This window comes from Dasypus novemcinctus, chromosome 4, assembly GCF_030445035.2.
Source record: "Dasypus novemcinctus isolate mDasNov1 chromosome 4, mDasNov1.1.hap2, whole genome shotgun sequence".
Taxonomy (NCBI): Eukaryota; Metazoa; Chordata; class Mammalia; order Cingulata; family Dasypodidae; genus Dasypus; species Dasypus novemcinctus.
In genome coordinates this window covers 61532857-61548292 of record NC_080676.1, presented here as the reverse complement: position 1 = coordinate 61548292, position 15436 = coordinate 61532857, and the positions used below count along the sequence as shown (strand labels likewise).

Here is a 15436-nt window from a genome sequence, read left to right as displayed (position 1 = left end):
CTAGATTTTGACTCTATGAGTTTGCTTATTCTAATTATTTCACATCAGGGAGATCACACAATTTGTCCTTTTATGTCTGACTTATTTCACTCAATATGATGTCTTTGTGGTTTATCCATATTGTCACATGTATCAGAACTTAATTTCTTTTTATGGCTGAATAGTATTTCATTGTATGTGTGTATCACATTTTGTTTATCCATCCATTAGTTGATGTATACTTGGATTTCTTCTATCCTTTGGCAATTGTGAATAATGCTGCTCTGAAAATTGGTGTGCAAATATCTGTTCAAAATCCTGCTTTTGGGAAGTAGATACAGCTTAAGCGATTGGGCTTCTGTCTACCATATGGAGGGTCCTGGGTTTCCTAGTGAAGGCAAGCTGGTCCGTGCCACAAGGTGATGCAACAAGATGACAAAACAAGAAGGAGACATAGAGGAAAGACAATGAGAGACACAACAAAAAGCAGGGAGGTGAGGTGGCTCAAGTTATTGAATGCCTCTCTCCCACACTGGAGGCCCCAGGATCGGTTCCTGGTGCCTCCTAAAGAGAAGACAAGAAGAGAAGACAGACAGACACAGAAGAATGTGCAGCAAATGGGCAGAGAGAGCAGACAGCGATCATAGGTGGTGGGGGGGCGGGGAGGGGGAGGGGAATAGAAAAAAATCCTGCTTTCAATTCTTTTGGCTATATACCCAGAAGTGGGACTGCCTGGTCATATGGTAATTCTATATTTAACTTGCGCAGGAACTGCTAATCTGTCTTCCACAGCAGCTGCACCATTTTTTTACATTGCCACCAACCAATCAATGAGTGTTCCTATTTCTCCACATCTTCCGTAACATTTGCAGTTTTCTATTTTTTAATAAAAGCCATTCTAATGGGTGTGAAATGGCATCTCATTGTGGTTTTGATTTGCGTTTCCCTAATGGCTGACAATGTTTAGAGTATGTTTTCACATGCTTTTTGACTATTTGTATATCTTCTTTGGGGATATGTCTATTCAGGTCTTTTGCCCATTTTTTAATTGGGTCGTTTGCCTTTTTATTTTTGAGTTGTAGGATTTCTTTATATATTCTGGATATTAAACCCTTATCTGATATGTGGTTTCATTCCATTTATTTTGGTCTTCTTTGATTTCTTTAAGTTTTCTATTTTTCTGTGTACATGTCCTTTACATCATTGGTTAAATTTATTCTTCGATACTTGATTCTTTTAGTTGCTATTGTAAATAGAATTTTTTCTTGATTTCTTCTTCTGATTGCTCATTCCTAGTGTATAGAAACACTACTAATTTTTGTATGTTGCTCTTGTACCCTGCCACTTTGTTGACTTTATTATTCCTAGTAGCTTTGTTATAGATTTTGCAGGATTTTCTATATATAGGATCATGTCATGAGCAAATAGGGAAAGTTTTACTTCCTCCTTTCCAATTTCGATGCTTTTTTATTTCTTTTTCTTACCTAATTGCTCTGGCTAGAATTTCCAGTACAATGTTGAATAACAGTGGTGACAGTGGGCATCCTTGTCTAGTTCCTAATCTTAGAGGGAAGGCTTCCAGCCTTTCACCATTAAGTGTGATGTTAGCAGTTGATTTTTCATGTATACCTTTTGTAATGTTAAGGAAGTTTCCTTCTATTCTTAGTGTTCTAAGTGTTTTTATCAAGAAGGGTGTTGGATTTTGTCAAATGCCTTTTCTGTGTTGTTTTGTTACCTTCATTCTATTAATATATTACATTCCTTGATTTTTAAATTTTGAACCACCCTTGCATCCTGGGATAAATCCCACTTGATCACATTCTATAACAGTTTTAATATGCTGTTAGATTTGGTTTGCAAGTATTTTGTTGAAGAGTTTTACATGTGTATTCATAAGAGATTGATCTATAGTTTTCTTGTGGTATCTTTATCTGGCTTTAGTATGAGGGTGATATTGGCTTTGTAGAACGGCCTCGTAGTTGTGTTCCCTCCTGTTCATTTTTTTGGAAGAGTTTGAGCAGAATTGGCGTTAATTCTTCCTGGAATGTTTGGTGAAATGTCCCTGTGGCGCTATCTGATCCTGTTAATTATTGATTCAATCTCTTCTCAAGTAATTGGTTTGCTGCGGTCTTCTCTTTCTTTTTGAGTTAGTGAAGTAGCTTATGTGTTTCTAGGATTTGTCTATTTCATATAGGTTATCTTATTTGTTGGCGTATAGTTGTTTTTAGTATCCTCTTATAGTTCTTTTTGTTTCTGTTGTTTCTGTTGGCTCCTTTTCTTTTCTGATTTTAGTTATTTATTTGTGTCCTCTCCCTTTTTTTCTTAGTCTACCTAACGGTTTGTCAGTTTTATTGCTGTTTTCAAAGAACCAACTTCTTAAAAAATTCTTTGTAATATTTTTAAATTCTCTATTTCATTTATCTTTCATTAATCTTTGTTATTTCCTCTCTTCTGCTTGCTTTGAGTTTAGTTTGCTCCTCTTTTTCTAGTTTGTCCATTTCTCTTACTTGAAATCTTTCTTCTTTTTTAATGTAAGCATTTAGAGCTATAAATTTCCCTCTTAGCGTTGCCTTTGCTGCATCCTATAAGTGTCTGTATGTTGTACTCTCACTTTCATTTGCCTCAAGATATTTCCTAATTTCCATTGTGATTCCCTCTTTATCCCATTGGTTGTTTAAGAATGTATTAGTCAGGGTTCTCTAGGGAAACAGAATCAACAAGGGATATCTGTTGATAGTAAGAGATTTATCAGAGTCTCTCATGCAGCAATGGGGATGCACAAGTTCAGATTCCACAGACAGGCTGCAACCAGGAGCTCTGATAAATGTCCAGTGAAGGTTCTTGATGAGTTCTGGGAGATGCTGGCTGTCCAAAGATGAGCTGGGAAATTCTCTTTCAATGCTGGAATCACTTCCCCTTTTAAAGGATTCAACTGATTGGGTTAAGCGTCACTCACTGCCCATGGCAGTCTCCCTGATTTTGTAATTATAACCAGCTATCTATGATTTACTACTGTAGTAAATTCAATGGTGACTAAAGTCCATAAATGCCCTTGTATTATAGTTAACCCAGTGCTTGCTTGACCAAACAACTGGGCACAATTACGTGGCTGAATTGACACAATAGCTTAACCATCACAAAGAGTATGCTATTTAATTTCCACATATTTGTGAATTTTCCATTTCTCCCTCTATTATTGATTTCTAGCTTCATTCCCTTGTGGTCACAGAAGATACATTGTATGGTTTTGGTGATTTTGAATTTATTGAGACTTGTTTTGTGACCTAAGATATTGTCTATCCTAGAGAATGGTCCATGTGTACTAGAGAAGAAGGTGCATTCTGTTGCTCTTGAGTGAAGTGTTTTATATATGTGTTTTTTGCCCCTCAATTTTTCTGTTAATGCCTACTTTAGTATTTTTTTATTTTTTATTTTTTGTATTTTACAATATTGAGTTCCTTCTCATTTTTTTCTGGATATATTTTTCATATATTTTCTTTGAGGTTACTATGTGGTTAAATTTTAATATCCTAAATATATAACAATCTTATCTGATTAGATACCACCTTGACTTTAATAGCATACACATTCACTGTTCTTATACTCCTCAGTCCCCCCTCCTTTTTTATATTTGTTACAAATTATATCTTTGTACCTTGTATGTCCAATAACATAAATTTATTATTACTTTTTATGCATTTGCTTTTTAGCACCTGTAAGAAGTAAGAAGTGGAGTTACATATCAATAAATCAATACAATAATAGTGGCATTTATAATTACCCCTATGGTAATCTTTTTCAGAGGTCTTTCTTTATGCTGCTTTGAACCACTGTCTAGTGTCCTTTCTTTCATTCTGAAGAACTCCCTTTAGTATTGCTTATAGGATAGGTCAAGTGGTAATCAACTCCCTCAGCTTTTGTTTGTGGGAATGTCTTAAGCTGTCACTCATTTTTTAAAGAAAGTCTCCCAGGATGCAAAATTCTTGTTTGGTGATTTTTTTCTCTTAGCATTTTAAGTAGTTCAACCCACTGCCTTCTTACCTTGATGGTTTCATTTGAGAAATCAGCACTTAAACTGATTGGTACTCCTTTGTACATAACATGTGTAGCTGAGCGAGAGGGTTTCGTCCTCACTCAAGCCCAAGAGTCGGGGGGGCTTGCTCCTGCCGATCAGCTGGCGGGTGGTGCCCCGAGAGGGAGCACCGGTTCTCCAGGCGTGGGGGACGCGCGGTTAGGAAAGAACCACAGAGACCGCCTGAGCGCAGGAACAGGTCTGCTTTATTGCGGAAGTACACTTGGTTATATAGGCAGGGAAGGGGGTGGAGTATGAAGGGGAGAGCAGGGTGGAGGGGCGGCTGCGGATTGGCTAAAACTGGGGGGGCAGACCTCTGGTAATACGCCATAAGCAGTTACTGGGGAAGAGGGCAGATTGTAGGTTGGTAATATGGGCGGGACTGGCGGGAAGGGTGGCGGGGGCTGGAAGGGGAGGAGGGGTGGAGAGAGGCGGTAACAAACATGTACCCTTTCTCTTACAGCTTTCAGTACTCTCTCCTTGTCCTCTGCATTTGACAGTTTGACCAGTATGTGGCAGGTTGTATTTCTCTTCAAGTTTATCCTTCTTAATGGTCTCTGGGCTTCTTGGATGTGCATTTTCATGTCTTTTGCTAATTTTGTCCTTATTTCTTTGAATATTCTTTCTGTCCCTTTGTCTCTTTTTTCTCTTTTGGCAACTCCCATTATGCACATGTTGGTATGCTTGATGGTGTCACATGGGTCTCTTAGGCTGCTTAGCCTTTTGTGCTTCCTTTTCTTTCCGCTGTTTATCCTGAGTCATTTCAATTGTCTAGTCTCTGGGTGTGCTGATTCTTTCTTCCGCCAACTTCAGTCTGCTGCTGAAATCCTCCTGGGATTTTTAAAATTTATTTCAGTTATTGTAGTCTTTAATGCCAGTAGCACCATTTGGTTCCTTTTTAAAATTTCTATTTATTGATTTATTCATTGCTATTGTTTATTCATTGTGTTCCTGATATCCTTAGTTCTTTTTATATATTTTCCTTCCTCACTTTGAGCATATTGAAGATCATTTTTTTAAAAGTATTTGCCCAGTATTTCCATGGTCTGGTTTCTTCAGTAATGTTTTCTGGAGTTTTACTCTCTTCTTTAGATGGCCTGTCATATCTTGTTTCTTTGTCTTATAATCTTTTGTTGCATACTGTACATTTTAATGTTTTAAAATGTTAATGGTGTGATTTAATCCTTGATATGCCTATTTCTGGACTTTTTATCCAGTTAGTGTTATGACATAGATTTTATTGAGTGTCAAACCTATGTAAAAACTCCTTTCACAGTCTCTGCAGATTAGCTCTGCATTGCCTGGTTGTCTTTTCAGAGTTCAGCCCTCAGATCAAAAAGGTTGGCTTAAGGCAAATGCAAAGTACGGGGTCCTCCTTGTCTTTTCTAAGTGTGCTCTTGTCCTAGGCTTGCGCCTGCCGTTGGCCTTAGGAGTTCCCTTGTTAACAGGGATTTGAATGCCCCTTCTAATCCCCAGGAAACCCATCCTTTTCTTTCTGGGGTGTTCCTCTGCTGGATTTAAAACAGCTAATCCTTTGCCCCAGGCTGCCTGACTCAGTTGTTTATTACTCTTTTGTTGTCTCAAGCTTCTTTTGCCTGGAGGGCAAATTCTGGGAGGGGAGGCCCATAAGAGAGGAGTTTTCCAAGTCATTTTTCCCCAACCAGAACAAGGCCAGAGCTCCACAAAAGGAAAGCTGGCTCAAGAGGAGGGCATGAGGAAGGGACTAGGAAAGGCAGCAGGAACTTCCCCCATGATTCCCCAAAGCTGAACTTCTCTTGTTCTGGCATGTGCTCAGCAAATGTAGCCCTTCAGCTGTCCTCCACACGTCTGAGGAGACATGCAAGTCTCCCCTGCTGCCTTTGTCTGGGCTGGCTGGAACAATGGCCACCCTTGGATCTGGACCCATAGTGATCTGAAGTAGCTAATCCAAAGTTGTTGGGGAGTGGATGTGGTTCAAGCAGTTGAGTGCCTACCTCCCACATAGGGGATCCTGGGTTTCGTTCCCAGTGCCTCTGAAAGAGAAAACAAACAATGAGCAAAAGCAATGAAAAGACTGAGTGCAAACAATGACAATAACAACGAGCAAACAGATGAGGGAGCCATCTGGGGGAGGTAGGGGATAGGGAAGAAAAAAAAAGTGTGATCAGTGCTTGGGGCATATATCCCCAGATTTTGAAGAACTGGGTTTTTATGTTCTACTCTAGCACCAGCAAGCTACGCCCAATACCTTACTGCTACCTGCAGCAAGGTTGGGGAATGTGTGACAGTTGCTGTCACATAGTGCAGGTCAGTGGCATTTACTCTAATTGACCAGCCTTTTTCTCCCACTCTTCCCTGGAAGCTGCACGAAGTTCTCTTGGACTCTGGAGTTTCAAATAATTGATTCAGACAGCTCCTGCTTGTTTAATGTTCTGGTGGAGGGATTGATTCCTAGAGCTTCCTACTCTGCCATCTTCCCAATATGTTTAACTTTTTTCTAAACCATTTTTCAAAACTGCAGAAACTTATTGTTTATTGTTTACGTTATTATTTATATTTTTTAAATGCATACTGTTTTTTAAAATAAGTACTTTCAAAAGAATTTTACAATATTTAGTTAATAAATGCCAGGATTAGGATTTAAAAATCTAGAATCTGTTGGGGATTATGCAAAGGAAATGCCAACTTATATGAAGGTAAGCATTTTAGTTTAAACTAATTCTCACAGCCTGCCAGTTCTTATGTTTATTTGTGAATTTCCTTTCGTTTATCAAAAACCAATAATACACTCATTTAAAAAATGAACATATAAACTTTATGTTCTTTATCACTTAACTGTCATCTAACTTTGATAATTTACATGACATGTAAACTCAAGGCTTTTTTTTCCTTATTTCACTGGAGACAATAGAAAATTATTACTAATATTAATTTTCTTTTGTTATCTTCAGGGCCGGGGAAGCATGAGGATGAATGGAAGATGGTACCCATCTTGAAACTAAATTGGGAAGGCACTTTCTCTTACTGCTTAAGAGACTTTGGGGCTTTATCTCCATTTTTTACCTTTCCATGATTACTATTCCATACTCATTTATAGGTTGAGTTTTAGCTAAACTGTATATAAACATGTTGTTTATAGAACATCATTTTGTGATGCCAAAATGAAAAAGTTGTTGAAGGCAGGCCTGTATTTTATTAGTATGCTAATATTAAAGTGATTGAATGTAGATTTTAATTGTGTGAAAGAGTTTTATCCTTTTTCAAGTTAAATAAGAGTTTAATAGTTCTTTTAACTATTTAAAAAGATATTGCTACTCCTTTTAAAAATTAACTGGAGTGAGCATATGATTTGTTGGTGAATAAATATAGCAGAAATAATTTTATACAAAAGATATTTTAGCCCTCAAAGTATGAAATGTAATGAAATTGTGTAAAAATAACCTTTATTTTCCATTTTCTGCTTCAAATTTTTAATAAGAAAATTCTAAAAAGTAATTTTCTCCTTTTCGTAAAAAAGTAAAACTTTACTTTTAATTTTAGAAGAGATTTCCAACATCATTCTGTGATCTTATACCATTTAAAATAATGTTTATCTTTTATTGGGAATGTACCATTGTTTAAGATAATGGAAAACAGCTATCAAAGCAGTGAAATAAATCTGATTCCTGATAAATGTTGTTTCATATGCTTACTTACCCATTCAATTAGTCATTATATCTAGAAGGGCTTGATCTTTTATTTGTAAAATGAAAATTTTCCCTCAGAATATGAGTTTGATATTTTTAATTGACGTTTTCATAGTTTTTATTTTAAGATGAAATGAAAGCTAGCATAGCATTACTAAACAAAGAAATATTGGAGTAATAGAAGTGTGTTTTGTAAGTTGTTATTGGTTAATAAAAATGTTATTAATGAGATACTTTATAGTTTATTGTATATAAAGTCTATATATATTAGAGAGAGATTTATTGCCTGGAATTGACTTATGTGATTAAAAGGGCTGGTTAGGTAAGTCTGAAATGTGTAGAACAACCTTCAGCAAGAGTAGTCTGGAAACTCGAGCTGGAGCTGGCACTGCAGTCCACAAGCAGAATTTCTTCCTCAGGGAAACCTCAGTGCTGCTCTTAGGCCTTTCATCTGTCTAGATCAGGCCCACCCAGATTATCAAGGATAATCTCCTTTATTTAAAGTCAAAATTCCTTCACAACAACACTTAGATCAGGCAGTGGACTTGGCCCAGTGGTTAGGGCATCCATCTACCACATGAGAGGTCCGCTGTTCAAACCCCGGGCCTCCTTGACCTGTGTGCAGCTGGCCCATGCGCAGTGCTGATGCGCTTAAGGAGTGCCCTGCCACGCAGGAGTGTCCCCCGTGTAGGGGAGCCCCACGTGCAAGGAGTGCACCCCGTAAGGAGAGCTGCCCAGCGCAAAAGAAAGTGCAGCCTACCCAGGAATGGTGCCACACACACAGAGAGCAGACACAACAAGATGACGCAACAAAGAGAAACACAGATTCCCATGCTGCTGACAACGACAGAAGCGGACAAAGAAGATGCAGCAAATAGACACAGAGAACAGACAACTGGAGGGTGGGGAGGGAAGAGAAATAAATAAATAAATCTTAAAAAAAAAAACCACTTCGATCAGTGTTTGCTTGAATAACAGTACTGTTGCCTAGCCAAGTTATACACAAAATTGACCATAAAACTGTCAACTTGGCACCCTATATGTCTCATTAAACCATACTTAATCTTCAAATAAAGTAAAATAGCAAAGTCATACTTATGCCTAAATGATACAACTATTCTTTATACAACTGAAAACTTGGCTAAACATTTACGCAGCATAGTATGCAAAGTCCTTGGGTGATGTTCACTTATTTTCTTTACATGCCACGATGTAAAGATAACTATTATTAACACATCAGTGCACTCACATTAACAGAAAACACCCTGTTATATTTTATTGGGAGTGCCCCATTGTAACCCTTTCTAATTCTGGCTTCATATAGTGTAGGCCATCTTTTGGCCCATTTTTCAGCCAACCATCCAACCAAACTGCTAGAGTCTTTTCTACCCCTTTGAACTAAAATATTGAATCCAGAATCTATGCTTTGTGGGCCCCATCAGTAAATTCAGATTGATCAAATTATGTTTCTTACATCATTATGCCATGCCTCTAATATCTATTTCCACACATTCTCCAGATTTCTGTCTGTATAATGGGGGAACTCATACATTTCTTCTGATGTGTAGCATAGCTCCTCCTGGGTCATACTTTGTATTGTGACCTTTGGGACCTGATGGTTCCCCCTACCCCGAGATGGCTCCCTCATCTGTTTGCTCATTGTTTTTCTTATTAATTTTGTTTTGCACTTGTCTGCTCTTTTTTTTTTTTTTTTCAGTTGTCTGCTTATTGTTTGTTTTCTTTAGAAGGCACCAGGAACCGAACCCTGTATCTCCCATGTGGGAGGTGGGCTCAACTGCTCAAACCACATTTACTCCCCCTGATGGGTTTTAAGTCTAGTTATTGGTATACAGCAAAGAAGGGTGGCAGAGTTATGTCCTGAGGAAAGGCAATAGTGTCTTACAAGGACTCCAAAGAGAACATCGTAAGTTCTTCAGGAAAGCAGGTTAACTTCCTTATACTGGAGTAGAAAGGACTACAAAGACAACTCAGCAAGATTCAAAGTTTTGATATCCAGTTTTACTGGGATTTTCCCATATGTTCCCACTCTAATTTCCAGGATCCCATTTCTTCCCAATCAATACCCTCACTTTAATAGAAGACACCCTAGAAGATTAGGAACATTTGCATTGTAATTCAGCTAGTCACAGGATAAGACTCTGGGTTTGTTTTTCAGAAATCTCAGCCAGGCTGAGATTTCAAAGCAGACATAGAAGTTTTCAGTTCATTTATGTGAAGCTTGAACTGGGAATTGGAAGCCCTAAATTCATGTTTTTCTCTTTCCACTTTCTCCAGTGCAGTTAGGAACAACCAGCCAATCTCATTCTACTCCTTGGTTTAACTAGTATGTTCTAAAGAATCAAATACATGATAATCCAGAATCTTGCCTTTAAATACAACCAGATTAGAGAACCAGTTTCAGGAACCAATTCAGAAAGCTCATCCTTAAGATTCTGTCCCTCCAGCTCTAGAACCTCTCAATACCAAAGTCTACATCTATCAGCATTGCACCGGAGAAAGAGAACCAGTGGGAGACTACACACATGCACTTAATGCAAAGAATTTACATATGATTGTGGGAATGGGCTAGGGAAATCCAAAATGCATAGGACAGGCCATCAGAAGGAGTAGGCTGGAAACACAGGAACTGGCACAGCAATCCACAGGTTGAATTTCCTCTTTTTCAGGAAAGATTCAGTTCTGCTCTTAAGGCCTTTCAAATGACTGGATCAGGCCCACTTACCCAGATTATCAAGGATAATCTACTTAAAGTCAACTAGGTGGAGATGTTAATCACATCCATGAAGTACCTTCACAACAACACCTAGATTAATGTTTGAATAATTGCATAGTAGAACTTAGCCAAGTTGATGCATTAAACTGGCCATCACATTTATAAAATTCAGAAAACCAAGGATTTTATTTAATAACTTATTTCTTAATATCTTCATATCAAGGCATATTTGTCATTTTTCTGAATTGACCACAATGCATCTTGGGGGGTATTACATTTATAAAAGTATTTGTTGGATAGCTTTGTTAATGGAAAGATGAAGAAGTTGGACTTCTGAGAATAAAAGATTCTCCACCTGCACATTAAAATGCACAAGAGTTAATTTGCTGTTTCTTTGAATTTACACAAGATGTAATCTTTTATTCCTAAAGTCAGAGCATATTAAAAGACAAAAATTGTTCCCTGAGCAAATCCTAGTATGATATCACAGGCAGAGAAAAGCCACTTAGCAGGTAGAAAGCTGGGCTTAGCAGAAGCTTTGCAAATCTGAATTACACAGAAGCTTTTTTTCTCTAGGACTAAATACAGTAGTATCCTTTCTTAAGGATTAGAACTCCTTTTTAAAAAAAATTGTAGTTTGAAAAATTTCAAACAAAAAACAGCTGCAAGAAGAGATCAATGAATTCCCACATGCTCTTCTAGATTCACGATTTGTTAACTGTTTGCCACATTCGCTTTACCACTATCCATATATTATTATTATTTTACTTTTGCTCAACAATTTGAGAATAAGTTGCAGACATCATGGCCCTTTACTCCTAAATATATCAGCATGGTTCTCCTAAAAGCAAAGACATTCTCTTACCTAGTAATAGGTAACTTAATGTTAGTAAAATGCTATAACTAACATACTGCCTATATAAAAATTTTGCTAATTGCCCCCAAAATGTCCTTCGAAGTGATTTTTTTTCAAACACACAACATACATTACCTTTAGCTTTCATGTAGGTTTTGCTGCCTTTGGAGCATGTCACATCTGTACAGAAATAGAGGGTGATCTTTCGACTACTGTCTCTGCAAGCTTTGTTGGGGAAAAAAAAAGACAGGGATTTCGAGGGGCTGCTTGCCAAAATACCAAACTGTCCAGAGAAAAAGGACATTTTTGTTTTTAGTATATGTGCTGTCAATGTAAGCATGGCATTATTTGTTTTTAATTTTAAAAACTTTGGTTGGTTTTTGATGTCTTGACTCAGCAAATTCTTTAATGCAAAAGGGCTTGGTAAGCATTAAAGGGGTACTGAAGCTTTGCTTTATTTCAAAATCCCAATTGTTTTTCTAGAAACCATCAATAGGTGCCAAATGACTGACTCAATTTTTGGATCTTATTCTCATGACAAAGCAGATGTTTGATTCGAAACAAGCCCAATATAAATGTTGTCTCTGTCCCTCTAACTCTCTGTAGCTACCCCTGGATTTCTTTCAGCATTGAGAAAACCAGTCTGTGCACCAAAAATGTCTAAAGCTGGAACCAAGGTAGGTAAATAGTCTTACTGATTTTTAGCCTACTTGCTTTATTTCCAACTAATGATCCTTTGAGAGAAACATGAGGAAAGATGTTGCTTCTTTGCGTGGAGGTGAGTATGATAGAGGTTAGAGGGCTAGGATTGGCAGAGAAGGTTAAAAAATTGCTTATCACATTTTCTATCCTAATAGAAATTTTATTTTTTTTTACTTTTTATTTTTTTATTTATTTTATTTTTATTTATTATTAAGTGTTTATCTTTATGACTGATGCTATATTGAAAACTGTACAAGTAAATAATGTGTAAATATCACCATTATTTCTGCCTTTCATCACCTAATGTTCTATGTATCTCCACAGGAATAGGACATGCTAATAAGAGGATTATGTGGGCTAGAATGCTTCTTGTATTCAATTAAAATTTTGTTTTGTGAAATTATTCTCAACCATTAGTGCTCTGAAAGGTCAAGGTCGATGAACAAGTTGGCTTGCTTAAATCCCATGTATTCCCTTCAGTCATCCTTCCTCCCCAAATAAAATGGCCACTTATATTAGGAAAAATGCCACAAAAGTATTAGACTCATGATTGCTGAACTGGAAATTGATCCCTCTGGGAATTTGAGAATGGGAGATATGTATTCATTCTCTTTTTAGCTCTGCCACTGACTTGTGGGTGTAAGGTAAAGCCATTTTCTTGTGCTCAATTTCCCCCCTCCCAAACTTCTTACTTTGAAAATTTTCAAACCCAATGAATGCTGAAATAAGAAAATGTTGAATGAGTACTTGCATAACCTTCACTTACACTCTCAGTTGTTAACATTTTTGCCATATTTGATCTGTCTCTCTCTCTTTACTAAACCATTTGAAAATAATTAGCAGATTTCATTATAATCCCCCCAAGTATTTCAGCATGTATCTTTAAAAACAAGGGCATTCCCTGTATAAACATCATATCATCATACTCCCCAAATCTATCTTAAAATAAAATATCTAATATGCAGACCATATTCAAATTTTCCCAGATTGTTTCCCAAAATGTGATTTTTGGCTGGATTTTCTCCTAATCTAGTATCCAATCAAGAATCACAAATTACATTTGTTTGTCACATCTCTTTAGCCTTCTTTAATCTAGAAGAGTCCCCTTCGTTTGTTTTGTTTTTAAGACATCAACATTTTCAAAGTACAGGTGTTATGTACAAAGTGCAGCTTTGTCTGTTTCCTCCTGTTTAGATTCAGATTAAACATTTTTGGCAAGAAGGTTACATGGGCAGAGTACTTTCCACTACATCATGTCAGGAGCCATCTGTTAACTTGTCCCATAACTGATCACTTTGCAATTACTGTGATGGCAATAAATGAATAATACAGACTACCTGGTTTTGCTCATTTCCTCTGAAATGGCTCCTATGGTTTACAATACAGTAAATCAGCCAACAGGTGGCAGCATAATGCTAGTTAATAGGCTGCTTGAAGGATGCCCCTGGGTAGTTTTAGTTTAAATTAACATGCCAGCAAAAATCTTGTATTGTGAAGTTGTAGTGCAAGAAGGCTAAGTCTTAGAGTCCATTTGGTCTCTTGGTTTTCAGAAACTCCTCCATGAAGCCCTAGCAGTTTTTAGGAACTCCACTCCTGTTTTATTTAGGAAAGTTCAGAGTTTTATTTATAGCCAGGGCTTCTAATCTCGTCTAGTCCCTTCGTTTTACAAATGGGAAAATGAAGCCCAGGGAGGTGACTTGACTAAGGGAATAGGGCTGATTGTGGAGAGGCAGCTCTTGAGCCCAGGGCTATATTTCCCATTTCCTTGGCTGCATGTTTTCTACCACCCTCTGAGGTCTCAGAGGTTCTCCCCAGGCATTGTCATAGAAATTTGAGAAAGAAAACTTTCTTTTAGTTTCCTATTGTCATAGAAACTTGAGTAACAGTATGAAGCAAAGAACTTTCTTGCCTGGTCATTTCAATCACTTTGCAACAATTCCAATGTCAATAAACTAATAATACAGAACACAGTAAGATATATTTTCATATGTGTGTGTACCCGTATCCATCTAGAATAAGCTCTCTAAAACTAAGGTCTATGCTTTATTTTCTCTATGTATCTTTCATATCACCTGGTATGAATTTCTGGATTCAGAACTCATTCATCTTCACCAAATATTTATAGAGGGTCTGGCATGTGCTGGTCAAAGGACATTGGTACCTGAATAAGACTTGGTCCTTGCCCTTGGATGAAGTCTGGTGGGAGAGACAGACACATACATGGATAATTTATAGTTATAATGTATAAGTACAGAGAGCTGTGCGAGAATAAAGGGAGATAGAAGCAATGAATGTGAGACTACCATTCAACTAAAGTTGTCAGCCAGATTAACACTGTTGTGAGGTGAGAGAGAACTACTTATGATCTAAAAATTTTCAAGCAAGGACTTTCTAAAGTGGAAACCATGTTCGTAGCTTTCATTTTATCTTTGAGAAAGCTACCCAACTCCTCAGTTCTTCTCTTTGGTCACCCTTTCTCCAGATTACTTTCTATGAAGACAAAAACTTTCAAGGCCGCCACTATGACTGTGACCGTGACTGTACAGATTTCCATACATACCTGAGTCGTTGCAACTCTATTAGAGTGGAAGGAGGCACCTGGGCTGTGTACGAACGGCCCAATTTTGCAGGGTACATGTACATCTTACCTCCGGGAGAGTACCCTGAATTCCAGCGTTGGATGGGCCTCAATGACCGCCTCGGCTCCTGCAGAGCTGTCCACCTGGTGAGGCTGTAGGCTCTCTCCCTCTCTCTTTTCTGCTTTTAGGGGAAAGAGTTGTCTTGGGGGTTTCCAAACTCTTAATAGGTGGCTGACTTTTGTGAGCTGCTGAAACTTGAATAAAATCCTAAGGTAGTTCATTATAAATCTGAATACACTAATTATTTCTATAGTGCTTCTTGTCTTCATGTAGTTTGAGGAATTCATTTTTTCTAATTGAGGGTCTGTGGTTTTAGTCAGTGCACAGAGGGGTTAAGAGTGAAAACAATCTAGCATTTGAGATGGTAGGTTCTAAACATATTGTTCTCTGAATTCTTGACCTGCTGTGATTTTCATGTCGTTGCTATTCATTTCGTACTGTGTTGTTGTTTTTTTCAGTCTAGCGGAGGCCAGCATAAGATTCAGATCTTCGAGAAAGGGGATTTCAACGGCCAGATGTATGAAACCACTGAAGATTGCCCTTCCATCATGGAGCGATTTCACATGCGAGAGATCCATTCCTGTAAAGTTCTGGAGGGTGTCTGGATTTTCTATGAGCTACCCAACTACCGTGGCAGGCAGTACCTCCTGGACAAGAAGGAGTACCGGAAGCCCACTGATTGGAGTGCAGCTTCCCCAGCTGTTCAGTCTTTCCGCCGTCTTGTGGAGTGATGACGTGGATAAGGCCATAGGCGTCTTCCTAAGGGCCAAATGCTGGCTGGCTTTGTGT

General features: G+C 37.8%; 2 protein-coding genes across 6 annotated transcripts in view; both read left to right on the top strand.

Annotated features, from left to right (window-relative positions):
- Nucleotides 1-7947, top strand: part of TBCCD1 (TBCC domain containing 1) — a 23493-nt gene extending 15546 nt beyond the window's left edge. For 3 of the 5 annotated variants that reach the window (XM_004473713.5, XM_004473712.4, XM_058295508.2), the window contains one exon: nt 6982-7947. The gene's annotated coding sequence lies outside the window, so the exon portion shown is untranslated. Of the gene's footprint in view, nt 1-4514; nt 4571-6981 lie in introns of all 5 variants that reach the window. The other 2 variants (XR_009185505.1, XR_011648628.1) reach the window with 1 other exon arrangement.
- On the top strand, nt 6096-15436 carry CRYGS (crystallin gamma S). Its single transcript, XM_071214473.1, has 3 exons — nt 6096-6163; nt 14406-14733; nt 15106-15436. The coding sequence occupies exons 1-3, from the start codon at nt 6096-6098 to the stop codon at nt 15376-15378; spliced, it is 669 nt and encodes a 222-aa protein (XP_071070574.1). The 3' UTR covers nt 15379-15436.

Excerpts from the sequence above, each read along its gene's own strand:
- CRYGS (XM_071214473.1), top strand. The coding sequence starts at position 6,096 with ATGAAAAGACTGAGTGCAAACAATGACAATAACAACGAGCAAACAGAT. Across the intron at positions 6,164-14,405 it reads GAGGGAGCCATCTGGGGGAG|TGGAAACCATGTTCGTAGCT; the intron begins GTAGGGGATAGG and ends GACTTTCTAAAG. Across the intron at positions 14,734-15,105 it reads CCTGCAGAGCTGTCCACCTG|TCTAGCGGAGGCCAGCATAA; the intron begins GTGAGGCTGTAG and ends TGTTTTTTTCAG.